The sequence below is a fragment of the Theropithecus gelada genome, chromosome 11 (genome assembly GCF_003255815.1).
Source record: "Theropithecus gelada isolate Dixy chromosome 11, Tgel_1.0, whole genome shotgun sequence".
In the NCBI taxonomy this organism is placed as follows: domain Eukaryota; kingdom Metazoa; phylum Chordata; class Mammalia; order Primates; family Cercopithecidae; genus Theropithecus; species Theropithecus gelada.
In genome coordinates this window covers 7,160,482-7,174,109 of record NC_037679.1, presented here as the reverse complement: position 1 = coordinate 7,174,109, position 13,628 = coordinate 7,160,482, and the positions used below count along the sequence as shown (strand labels likewise).

At 38.3% G+C, this 13,628-nt stretch overlaps 1 protein-coding gene and 1 pseudogene across 3 annotated transcripts in view; both read left to right on the top strand.

Annotated features, from left to right (window-relative positions):
* SENP1 (SUMO specific peptidase 1) overlaps positions 1-13,628 on the top strand; it is a 62,182-nt gene that overhangs the window by 37,342 nt on the left and 11,212 nt on the right. For all 3 annotated transcript variants that reach the window (XM_025402548.1, XM_025402549.1, XM_025402547.1), the window contains exons 10-13: positions 1,418-1,456; positions 2,989-3,073; positions 3,449-3,604; positions 4,832-4,963. In XM_025402548.1, coding sequence (XP_025258333.1) covers positions 1,418-1,456; positions 2,989-3,073; positions 3,449-3,604; positions 4,832-4,963 — 412 coding nt within the window. The remainder of the gene's footprint in view (positions 1-1,417; positions 1,457-2,988; positions 3,074-3,448; positions 3,605-4,831; positions 4,964-13,628) is intronic.
* Positions 11,857-12,139, top strand: LOC112634158 (annotated as a pseudogene).

The following is a 13,628-nucleotide window of genomic DNA, read 5'->3' as shown; positions in this document are numbered from 1 at the left end:
AAACATCTAGAGCAGAGTTTTACATGTAGAGCACTAAGTATGTGCTCAAAAACAGTTGTAGTTATTATTACTATATGCCTCAATTATATGAGAAATAATACATCTCTTTGGAAAAGCAGATTTTCCCTGCATTTTGTTTTCCTGAGCCAGTGGATACCTTGATCCATTGAAGAAAACTGCCGGCCCCTACATTACTTGTTCATTCAAGAAATACTACATGGCTGGGCATGGTGGCTCATGCCTATAATCCTAGCACTTTGGGAAGGACAAGGTGGATGGATCACCTGAGGTCGTGAGTTCGAGACCAGCCTGGCCAACATGGTGAAACCTCCTCTCTACTTAAAAAAAAAAAAAAAATTAGCCAGATGTGGTGACGGGTGCCTGTAATCCCAGCTACTCAGGAGGCTGAAGCCAGAGAATCTCTTGAACCCAAGAGGTGGAGGTTGCATTGAGCCGAGATTGTGCCACTGTACTCCAGCCTGGGCAACAGAGTAAGAGTCAAAAAAAGAAAACTAAATGCCTACTATGTGCCAAGCACTATTCTAGTTGCAGAGGATTTTGTTTTCTTTTGTTTTGTTTTTAAGAGACAGAGTCTCCCTGTGTTGCCCAGTCTGGTCTTGGCTCAAGCGATCCTCCCTCCTCAGCCTCCTAAAGCACTAGGATTACAGGAATGAGCCACCATGCCTGGCCTCTGATCCAGGTCTCTTAACTCCCAATTTGATGCTGTTTACTTATTCTGTATATTTAAAAGTTTTCTTTGGAAAAGTGTTCACTCTTTTTCTTTTTGTTTCTGTGATAGATCCTGCCTAGTTAGAAGTTTGTAGATAAGGAAGTTTGAAAAAAACAAGAGGCTCTAGGACAATTAATCATGCCTGTGGCTCTGCTCAGCATATCACTTGGGTTGTCAGCAAGAGCCACATGGACCTAGAATTGACCTGTCATCTTTGGAATGAAGTTGTGTTGCTGATTCTCTGCTTTGGCTCATTGGCTTGTTAGCCATTTGATGTAGATTATTTTGTGGGTGGGGATTTTTAATACATTTTTCAATCTGAATCATTTGGGAAGAGCAATGTTCTAGCTTAATGTATTATTTTGAGAAGTGATGTCCTCTTTCACGTAATGTTGGTCTCTCATGCAAGTAGGGAGCTATGCCAAATATAATATCTCTGCTGAACTTTGGGTCACCTTTTTAACTAATATGTATCCATATGATTTTAACTAATATGTATGCGTAAGGACTGTGTCTCCTTATTTCCTAATTACAGTTATTTTATGTCATTTGGATTCCTTTTACTTATTCCATACTTGTAAAGCATTTGTATAAACTATTTAAATTATTGTTTTTATTGATGAAAATATTTTCATTTTCTCATAAGCCTCCTGCTCATTTGTCAAATTTTTCTTTTCCTACCCATAGTTCTACTTTCTTCCAGGCAGAGCTGTGGATCAAAGAATTGTAAGTTATTTTTGGTATCATTTTTCCTTCTCAATCACTTTGTTTTTTGCCAATAAGAAGTACCTGTTTAGGCTGGGTGTGGTAGCTCACGCCTATAATCCCAGCACTTTGGGAGGCCGAGGCGGGTGGATCATCTGGGGTCAGGAGTTCAAGACCAGCCTGGCCAACATGATGAAACCTCATCTCTACTAAAAATACAAAAATTGGCTGGGCGTGGTGGCACACGCCTGTAATCCCAGCTTCGTGGGAGGCTGAGGCGGGAGGATTGCTTGAACCTGGGAGTCGGAGGTTACAGTGAGCCGAGATTATGCCACTGCACTCCAGCCTGGGCAACAGAGTAAGACTCCGTCTCAAAAAAAAGAAAAAAGTACCTGTTTATACTTTTAAGTTGATGAGTTTTCAAAATTTTGTTGGAGTTGGAACATTTCTACACTTATGTTTATTAAATCTATAACAATTGTTGAAGCTAAATTAAATTGGAAAAATAGAGTTAGCTATTATGTAGTAGGGACAATAAATGATCCTATTTTGGCATTTGTAAAACTAATTTATTGAATAATTCATATTTCTGGACTTTGCAAAATCACTGAAAGCATTTAGTCTTGTTTAAGGAACTTACTTTATTGAGTTATCCAAACCCCTTGGTCTCGGTAATTTTTAAAAAATCTATCAAAAATACAGTATTTGAATTAAACTTCAGCAATATCTTGTATTAGTTTCTCCTTTGGGGTTCAATCCCATTTTTGGATTTCCGGACTGAAGTTTTGCTTTCATTATAATCTTAAAAGCATGTTAAGAAAAGAACTATGTGTTTACAAATGTTAACAAGTCATCTGTTCACATTTAGCAATGCACTGATATTTTTAGTAATTTCAGTAAAAATAGTTTGGGTGTGGTGGCTCACATCTGTAATCCTAGCACTTTGAGAGGCCAAGGTAGGGGGGTCGCTTGAGCCCAGGAGTTTGAGCCTGGGCACTATAGTGAGACCCTATCTCTATAAAAAATAATAATAATGTCCGTAAAAAGAGTAGAGTAATTTCAGTAACATTATGTGGTTTCACTCTATGTCTTAAAAAAAGGCTGATAAGGCCGGGCGCGGTGGCTCAAGCCTGTAATCCCAGCACTTTGGGAGGCCGAGACGGGCGGATCACAAGGTCAGGAGATCGAGACCATCCTGGCGAACACGGTGAAACCCCGTCTCTACTAAAAATTACAAAAAACTAGCCGGGCGAGGTGGCGGGCGCCTGTGGTCCCAGCTACTTGGGAGGCTGAGGCAGGAGAATGGCGTAAGCCCGGGAGGCGGAGCTTGCAGTGAGCCGAGATCGCGCCACTGCACTCCAGCCTGGGCAACAGAGCGAGACTCCGTCTCAAAAAAAAAAAAAAAAAAAAAAAAAAAAAAAAGGCTGATAAGTTAGTGTAAGGATTTTAGACTTTCTTTGTGAGGGTTCTGTATTTAATACTCAGTGTACATCAACAATATGTTTGATACTGAGAGTGGTCTACATTTGGTCACATTCCTTTTCATTTTCTAGAACTAGTGTTTATGATTCTCGAGCACGAGAAAGATTGCGCCAGATTGAAGAACAGAAAGCATTGGCCTTACAGCTTCAAAACCAGGTAAAAAAGAAAATTGGAATAATATTGCAAATAAATAGTACATCGAAATAGAAACTATTTTGGAAAGTTACCCAGATTTGGGTAATTGCTGTTGTAATTCCAAGATCGTATGGTAGCATAGCATGTTATGATATGTGGTAAATGTTCTCAGTCTGTTCAGTCAGTACTACTCATTGTACATAAGACAAATATACATAGTCCCCTACTTGTGATGGTTTGACTAATGATTTTTTGACTTTACAAAAAAGCGAAAGCAATAGGCATTTCAGCATGCTCCTTGACTTATGACAGGTTTATTGGGACATAACCCTATCATAAGTCAAGGAACAGCCACAGATTTCTTTATCCTGCTTATTCTGAAGTTTTATCTTTCAGAGATTGCAGGAGCGGGAACATTCAGTACATGATTCAGTAGAACTGCATCTTCGTGTACCTCTTGAAAAGGAGATTCCTGTTACTATTGCCCAAGAAACACAAAAAAAAGGTCATAAATTAACTGATAGTGAAGATGAATTTCCTGAAATTACAGAGGTAAATTACATACACTTAATTTCTACACTACCAAGTATTATGTTTAGAAAGAATCTCTCGGACGAATTTCAAACATAAAAGCAATAGTGGTCAAGCACGGTGGCTCACGCCTGTAATCCCATCACTTTGGGAGGCTGAAGCGGGTGGATCACTTGAGGTCAGGAGTTCGACACCAGCCTGGCCAACACGGTGAAACCCCGTCTCTACCAAAAATACAAAAATCAGCTGGGCGTGGTGGCAGGCACTTGTAATCCCAGCTACACAGGAGGCTGAGACAGGAGAATTGCTTGAACCCGGGAGGCAGAGGTTGCAGTGAGCCGAGATCGTGCCGCTGCACTTTAGCCTGGGTGATAGGCCAAGACTCCATCTCAAAAAAAAAAAAAAAAAAAAAGCCGTAGAACACTTGGTATTTAAGTTTTCTTGTATATTTCTGCTTTCACTTATTTTACATACCAATCTGGGCTTTATTTTTAAAATATTGAAAATTTATGAAAGAACTGTTGGTGGCTTTTAACAACTTCAGTGGAGAAGTATTTAATACATTTGTCTTTCCTGTCATGTGCATTTTTACTTACTGCACACATACAGTAGTTTGATCCTAAATTGTAAGCTGAGGTTTGCTCTTTTTTTAAGTAATAAAACCCATTATAGAAAATTTAGAAAATACATGGAGGTCTGTGTACATTTTTAGATAATCCGTTTCTTTATCCATACGTCTCTGTGAAACCTACCTTGTAGCTGGTGAGCATAACACACTTACTATAGTTGTACTGAATTCTGTATTTTATATTTTAAAAAAAGATCTCTAAGAAAGTAATTTCTAAAAGATACTGCCTTTACTCTCTTACTATAACCTTTCATGAAAAAATCTGTTTCTCAGGAAGTTGTTTGGACCAGAGATATAAAATATAGTTAATTTTTCTCATGGCTTAGAAAATTTGATAGCAGAAGGTTATTTCAGATTTTAGGAATTAATATGGAAACAAGGATCTGAATGTTGTGCTGAAAAAGAGAAGGGAGGACTAGATGAAGTGTAAAGAAGTAATCAGGGATTACTGGGAAGGAATAGAAACCAAAATGTTACATAGAAGTAAACTGATTAACAGTAAATTTATAAACAATCGAATGGTGATAAATATAGTCTGAGGATTTCATGGGGCTTGGTGAGAAATATGGTTTTCCTGAAGCCACGCATGTTTGATGTCTTGACACCTTTTGTTTTCTTAGGAAATGGAGAAAGAAATAAAGAATGTATTTCGTAATGGGAATCAGGATGAAGTTCTCAGTGAAGCATTTCGCCTGACCATTACACGCAAAGATATTCAAACTCTAAACCATCTGAATTGGCTCAATGATGAGGTAATATTGCATCTATTTTTACATACAACTAACAAACATTAAGTGGCAGTTAAATTAAGGCATTATCTCACTATTTCTCAAAATATGGTCCATGGATGACCCGCATTGAAATCACCTCTCATAGGCCTCTTCATTCTTGTAACCATGAGGGAGTGTGGTGGAGACAGGCATTTTTAACAAACATCTCAGGTGTATTTAAGAGTCTGAGAACCACTGAATTTACCTTTTCTTGTATTGAAGATTTGAACACTGAAGAAGACATTCACTCATTGGTATTCTCACTCTCTTTAAGGCTCTTGTTCTGCAGTTCATCTCTTCTGAACAAATAAGTATTAGCTGACCATTTTGCAGCATGAAGGAATACTTTGGGATTTCTTTATAGGAATCCAGTTTTACTTCCCTTTCTACCTAAGTTCTACTCATTTTAGATCACTTACAAAATGAATGATAAGCTTTCCAAAATAGCCTCCATTTATGTATGATATTTTTTAAATGGACATTGACAAAGTTATATTATTATTAAATATTTGAGGTATTGGGAAAGTTACGGTCTTCACCTCCTAACTCCAGTTTATTTTAAGTATATTAATTACACTACAATTTTTAAACTGATCTATTCCTAAACCTAAACCTGTAAGTACCTATTTTATTTTAGAAGGTTATTTTTACAGCAAAGGAAAACTGGGTTGGGTATCTTTTCCTAAGTACCTTCTTTCCGTGAGCATCCCTGCCTAATCTGGGTATACTCAAGCTTCACAGCTGTGGAGGATCTTTAGTTTCTCAGTATAGTAATCATTAAATATTTTAGATATCCATATCCTGTTTTTGCATGATCAAGAACTTCCAAATAATATTTGCTAATAACTATTGATCATTTACCTCATTAGGTACGATTCATGTTTTATGTGTTTTATTCTTGTAATAGTCATCATATCTTTGGAGGTAGATATGATAGTTTTATCATCTCCATTCTACAGATAAAGAAACAAGGCATAGAAAGATTTAAAAACTTGCAAGGTTATACAGCTAGTAAACAGCAGAGCCAAGATTAAGACCCAAGTATTGGGTCTTATCTACTATATCTTACCACCTCAGAATCTTAAATTGGATCCTGGTCTTAGGATCAGATATATAGAACTTAGGAGCCATGTATCATGTCCAGGATGCTGGTTTTCTCTGGAGCCAGCCCCATTCTTTTTGCCACTAGTTGGTTTATAAGATAAAAATTTCAGAAGCTCATCACTCCCTGAATAATATCTGTGACCAAGAATAATAAGGAAGACATGGTTTGTTACTATCTTTCTTTAGAAGAAACCCTCTTTGCTTCTTTTGGCTCAGATATTAGAACATTGGTTCAAATAATAGAAAAAAAAGAGTTCACCAAATCAAAGGAGGAAATGAAAATCAAGGATAGTTATAGGTATCCACTGTTACGTTATTTTTGATCTGTGGTCTTTTGCCATTTTTTTTCTTGCCATTGCTGGTGGGGAGAGGTCAGTTATTCTAAAGGGATAGTAGGCTTTAGTTTGTTGTAAATCATGGAAAACTTCCCAGAGGGCAGCAATGAGTAGGATATGAGCTGAGCTCTTGCGATTTACTGTGGCATTTACCTCAGTGAGATTCCTTACAGAGACAGCATTCATCAGGACATATTTTCCATTCACTGGGCCCATCAGAGGCTGGAGTTTTAGCAAGCTAAGTTAATGGAAATTACATTATTTTAGAGGAGATGAGAGGAAGGAAAGATTCTTTGTCTGCTTTATCCCTACCACACCTAGCCACAACTTTTGTAGAAGGAGTGCATTTCTTTTCAGTTCAGAATAATGTTATCCTTGAAAGTGAGTGCCAATTCACATGTCCATAATAATGATGGGAGCTATCTTAAAAAGCACCATTTTCAAAGTACCATGCCTCGTAGGCTTTCAAAGTTACTGCCCTTGAGAAGCTAACATCCTGATGGAGTATTAGTAGATATCCTTAAGTATTGATACTCATTGAAGAATACTGAATTTTGGCCAGACGCAGTGGGTCATGCCTATAATCCCAGTGCTTTGGATGGCTAAGGTGAGAGGATCACCTGAGGCCAGGAGTTCAAGAGCAGCCTGGGCAACATAGCAAGACCCCATCTCCACAAAAAAATTTAAAATTAGCCAGCCATGGTGGCATGTGCCTGTAGTCCCAGCTGTTCAGGAGGCTGAAGCAGGAGGATTGCTTGAGCTAAGAAAGAAGGATTGCTTGAGTTTAAGAGTTTTAGTTTATAGTGAGCTATGATCGAGCCACTGCACTCTAGACTGGGTGACAGAGCAAGACTCTGTGTCTTATAAAGAAAACAAAACTTAATTCTGTTTCTCAGTTGTGAACTATCAGTCTTCTTTTGCAAATGATTTGTCCTCTGTTCAATTCTCTTCTTCCCTCAAGTAGATATTTTCATTAATAATCATTTCTCTTCTTTTTCTGTTTCCTTTTTTATAAGATGTATTAAAACTTTGTCCAAAATAAGTGACTGATATATTGTTCTTACCATTTTATAAACAAAGTACCATACTTCGTAGGCTTTCAGAGTTAAAAAGGAATATAAGAACCAGGAAGTAAAAGGAATCAGATTCAGTTTATAAGGAAATTAACACCCAGAAATCCTATTTTTGGAATATGTATGGAAAGCCGTCCCTGTTCCTAAAAGAAAAGTAGACCACAGTACCTATTCATACAATAGGTTTTAAAAAAATTTTCATAAATGGATTTCTCTATAGGTGAGTTTGGTTAAATTCTGTACAACTTCAAAGGACTAATGATTGACAGGATTAATATAATAAAACGTCTCAAAAATGGAATGTGGGAACTGGCTGCCATATAAAGAATACCAAAGGAGGCAAGAAGACTGTTAAAATCAAGACACTGTAGATGGGGATTTCTATACTGGGTCAGGAGATTAGTTATTAATAGAAATATCTAATTAAGGAAGGGAGGATGGAGTTAAAGCGAGGAGAAATTACGCTGGGAGCAGTGGCTCATGCCTGTAACCCCAACACTGGGAAGCTGAGGTGGGAGGATTGCTTGAGCCAGGCTGTCGAGGCTGCCGTGAGTTATAATTGTGCCCCTGCACTCCACTCCAGGGTGGGTGACAGAACAAGACTCTGAGACCCTGTCTCTTTAGAAAAACAGAGAAAGGAAAAATAAGTTGCAAAAATAGAAGTAGATTGAAACAGTCAAGAAACAGAAGGAAATATTTTCAAATGGGTGTCATTATTAGAAACTATGCATTAATTCCTGGAGATTGAATTGGATGACTTCTGGAATCCCTTCCAACTTTAAGATTCTAGGTTTATTGTCCTGAGTACTGCTTTAGGCTTTGTGTTTCTCTTTATGGCCAAATGGTTCTCCTTTGAGGGACTAAGGATTGTTTTAAAAGACATCAGATAAATTTAGAAATACATGGATATAATTTAGGTATACAAGTAGATAAAACTGACTTTTGCTTCTGGTCATGATAAAGGAAACAAGATTTACCCTTTCAGCTTAACTAGAAAATTAGACAAAACATGAAGCAACAATTTTCAGACATTGGGTAACAGGTAGTACCAGGCAGTGATCCCTGAGGGAAGGGAAATAAAAGGGATGCATGCTATAATATCCCCAGCTTTCTAGGGTGGGGTGTGTGTGTTGTGAAGGAGGGACTGGTAGAGCCTGTGCAGGGGGACTTCCCTCCAGTCTTTGGCTGAGTACCAATTTGTGCATGTATGAGAAGAAGCTACCGGAGGCTGGAGAAAGAACCACCAGAAAGAAGGGATCAGCACAGTTTTAGAGCCAGCACAGGTGTCAGTAGTTTATGTTCCAACCAGTTAGAGTAGAAAAACCTCCTAAGTCACAGGGCATTGAATAGAATCCTCAGAGGGGTATTGCCTCAGAAATAGGGTGAAACTGACCCTAGAATAAAACTGACCCTAGAATAAAACTGACCCTAGAGGATTACCTGAGGCCAGAATAAAGGCTGCTCTGGACCCACCATCACAAAGCCTAAAAACAAGCCTCAAAAGCCTGAAACCGATCCAGATAACCTATATCCCAGAGAAAAGCCTAACAATATTTAAAGGAATACAACAAATTCCAGCAACAACAAGGCCCAACATAAAATTTGCAATATCCAGCATCCAACTAGAAATGACCAGAAATACACGAGGAAGGAAAGTACAATTTATGATGAGGGAGAAAAGAAACACCCAGAAATGACCAAAATAATAGAATTAGCAGACAAGGATATTTAAAAAGTTACTATAAATATCTTCCACATATTCAAGAAGTTAGAAGAAAATGGACATCATGAGGAGAGAAATGGAAGATATTTTTAAACAAGACTGACATTGAATTTCTAGAAATGAAAAGTATATCTGAAATAAAAATACATAAGGTAGTATTAATAGTAGATTAGACACTTCATAAGAAAAAATTCGTAAACTTGAATAGCAGTAGAAACTGGAATATGAGACACACAATAAAAGTCAAAGAAAGATGTCAAGAGCATCAGTGAGCTGTGGGATTATACCAGACAGGTTAAGCATGTAATTGGAGTCCCAGAAGGAAAGGTGGGGGCATAGGTGGTGTTAGAAATTTATTTAAAGAAATAATGATGGAAAATTTTTCAAATTTGAAAACTGAACTGACAAGTTTGAGAAGTTCTCTATACCCCAAGTAGAAGAAACATCATGCTAAAATACATAGTAATCAAGTTGCTGAAAACTGGTGATAAAAATACTAAGTGCAACCAGAAGGAAAAAGGCACATTTAAGTACAGAAGAACAAAGATAGGTATAACTGTCAGAAATAATGTAGGCCAGAAGACAATGTAGCTACATCTTTAAAGTACTGCAGAAGAAACAAATTTGTCAGTAGAAATTCTATACCCAGCAAATATATCTTTCAAAAAATAAGGCTGTACTTTTCCAGACAAACAAATGCTGATAGAGTTCATCACCAGCAGACCTGTACCAGAAGAAATATTATGTGTTCTTCAGGCAGAAGAAAAATTGTGAATGGAAATGTCAGTCTACACAAAGGAATGAAGAGGAGTGGAGTTGCTCTCATTTTTTTATATGTCTAGAAGAGAGGTGACTAAGGCAGAACTAAAACAACATACTGTGGGATTTATAACATATAGAAGTAAAATATAATCACAGCACAAAGAAGGAGACAAAATGGACAAATATACTATTGGAAGATCCTTATACTCTACATAAAGTGGTATAATGTTATATGAAGGTAGACTATGATAAGTTAAAGGCATAGTAAATCATAGAGTAACCACTAAAACATAAAAATTAAAAGCAAGATATATTTACTAAGCCAATAATGGAGATAAAATGGAACTTTAAAAATCCAAAAGAGTTGGAAAGAAGAAAAAAGATAAAAAGGACAGATAGAACAAATAGGAAAAAAGAGCAAGATGGTAGATTTAAACCCAACCACATTGATGTTAAATGTAAATTACCTAGGTCAGCATTATCCAACAGAAATATAATGTGAGCCACATATTTTAAATTGTCTAATAGTTACTTTTAAAAAAGTAAAATGGGCCGAGTGCAGTGGCTCTTGCCTGTAATCCCAGCACTTGGGAGGCCAAGGTGGGTGGATCACTTGAGGTCAGGAGTTCAAGACCAGCCTGGCCAACATGGCGAAACCTTGTCTCTACTAAAAATACAGAAAATTAGCCCGGCATCATGGTGTGTGCCTGTAATTGGGAGGCTGAGGCAGGAGATTCACTTGAACCCAGGAAGCAGAGGTTGCAGTGAGCCGAGATCGTGCCCCTGCACTCCAGCCTAGGTGACAGAGCAAGACTCTGTTTCAATTAAAAAATATACACATATATAAAAAATGTATATTTAATATATGTTATATATAAATAATATATTTTTATATAAAAACATATAGACCGGCCACAGTGGCTCACGCCTGTAATCCAGCACTTTGGGAGGCAGAGGCAGGTGGATCACCTGAGGTCAGGAATTTGAGACTAGCCTGACCAACATGCTGAAACCCCGTCTCTACTAAAAATACAAAAATTAGCCAGGTGTGGTGGCAGGCGCCTGTAATCCCAGCTACCCGAGAGGCTGAGGCACAGAATCGCTTGAACCCGGGAGGTGGAGGTTAAAGTGAGCTGAGATCACACCACTGCACTCCAGCCTGGGCAACAGAGTGAGACTTTGTCTCAAAAATATATATATATAATATATAATATATTAATATATATTATATAACATATATAAAAATATATAAAATAATATATTTATATATGTAATATATATTTGATTTATGTATATGTAATATGTAATATAATATATCAAATATATATTTTGTATATAATATATAAAATAAAATAACATTATTTAACACAATATATCCAGAATATGTCATTTTGGCATGTAGTCAAAATACTATTGAGATATTTTACCTTCTCTTTGAATGTGCTATGCAGTTTACACTTATAGTACATCTCTAGTTGAATTAGTCACATTTCAAGTGCTCAATAGTCACATTTGGCTAGTGGCTGCCTTACTGAACAGTATAGGGTAAAGAAACATCCAATTAAAAGGCAGAGATTGGCTCTCCTTGGGGAGGCCAGCAAATTTCCAGATAAAGGGAGCTGGTGGGCAGGAAAAAGGCATGCAGCGGCCCTCTTGAGCCAGAAGAATAGCTGCTGACTGATGCCTGGGGGACCAAGCCCATAATTGTGGAGCTGAAGCTGCACTGTGTCCCTTGCTTCAGTCTGACCTTTGGGGAGCCTGCACAGTTCTGACCTCAGTTAGGAGCTGAGGGGAGAAATTTGAGAATGTTTGGCCCTGTGTAACAGCAAAAGGATTCATTGGTGAGGGTGTCTGGCAGATATCCGTAAAGATAATAAGATGAAGGGAACATCGCTGTTTGGAAAGTGTCGTGATACGATACACAAGTTGTGCTGCCTCTGTGGCTGTAAGGCCTACCGCCTTCAGAAGTCAACCTGTGGCAAATGTGGCTCCCCTGCTAAGGGCAAGAGAAAGTATAACTAGACTGCCAAGGCTAAAATAAAATACCACTGCGACTGGTTGAATGAAGCACCTAAACATCGTATACTGCAGATTTAGGCATGGACTCTGTGAAGGAACAACACCTACACCCAAGAGGGCAGCAGTTGCGTCATCCAGTTAATCTTAAGAATTTCAGTGATTAGTCATGCAATAAATATTCTGGTTTTTTAAAATGTGTATATGTTAAACATATGTTTATATGTATATGTTATATTTATATTACATATATGTGAAAGGAGGCAGAGATTGTCAGATTGGATTAAAAAGCTGTCTGTAAGAAACCATTTATTTATTATTTATTTTTGAGATGGAGTTTTGCTCTTGTCACCCAGGCTAGAGTACAATGGCGTGATCTTGGCTCACTGCAACCTCAGCCTCCCAGCTTCAAGTGATTCTCCTGCCCCAGCCTCCTGAGTAGCTGGGATTACAGGCACCTGCCACCACACCCAGCTAATTTTTCTATTTTTAGTAGAGATGGGTTTTCACCACGTTGGCCAGGCTGGTTTTGAACTCCTGATCACAGGTGACCCACTGCCTTGGCCTCCCAAAGTGCCGGGATTACAGACGTGAGCCACTACGCCTGGCCAAGAAACCATTTTAAATGTGAAGACATAGGTTTACAAAAGTTAAAGGACAGAAAAAATATACCCGGCAAACATGAATCAAAAGAAAAAGTGACTTATTAGCATTATACAAATTAGATTTCAGAACAAGGAATATTATCAGTAATAGAGACATTTTTTGTTTGTTTGTTTGTTTTGTTTTGTTTGCTTTTTTTTTTTTTTTGAGACGGAGTCTCGCTGTGTCTCCCAGGCTGGAGTGCAGTGGCGTGATCTCGGCTCACTGCAAGCTCCACCTCCCGGGTTCACGCCATTCTCCCGCCTCAGCCTCCCAAGTAGCTGAGACTACAGGCACCCGCCACCACGCCCGGCTAGTATTTTGTATTTTTAGTAGAGACGGGGTTTCACCATGTTAGCCAGGATAGTCTCGATCTCCTGACCTCGTGATCCACCCGCCTCGGCCTCCCAAAGTGCTGGGATTACAGGCTTGAGCCACCGCGCCCGGCGACATTTCTTAATGATAAAAGGGTCAGTTCATCAAGAAGGCTTAACAACCTAAATATGTACACACCTAATAACAGAACTTCAAAATAGGTGAAGCATAATCTGATAGAACTGAAAGGAGAAATAGACAAATCTATTACTATTGGAGGTTTCACTGCCTCTGAGTAATGGATAGAATAAGTAGAAAATCAGTAAGGATGCAGAAGACTGGAACAGTTAGATCGATCCTATGCACCCAAATATTTGTACACCAGAAACACTTTTTCCTCTACTCAGCCCTCTATGCCCTATCCTACGTGGAGAAGCAGGATAACTGGAGCATTTCCTGTCTCTCTATTATTTTCCCTCCAAGACCCTGTTCTCCCTCTCATTCCTTGCTGTCAGTTTACATGGATGAATTGGAAAAATAGCAAGCTGACATGTCTCTTTTTTGGGGAATGGGTTCTACTCTATAAACACATATTAGTTATTACCAGTTGTTTCCAACTGGAAAAGCATTGGACTGTTGGAATACAGTATTTCTAACTTCACCAGCTAGTGAAAGGC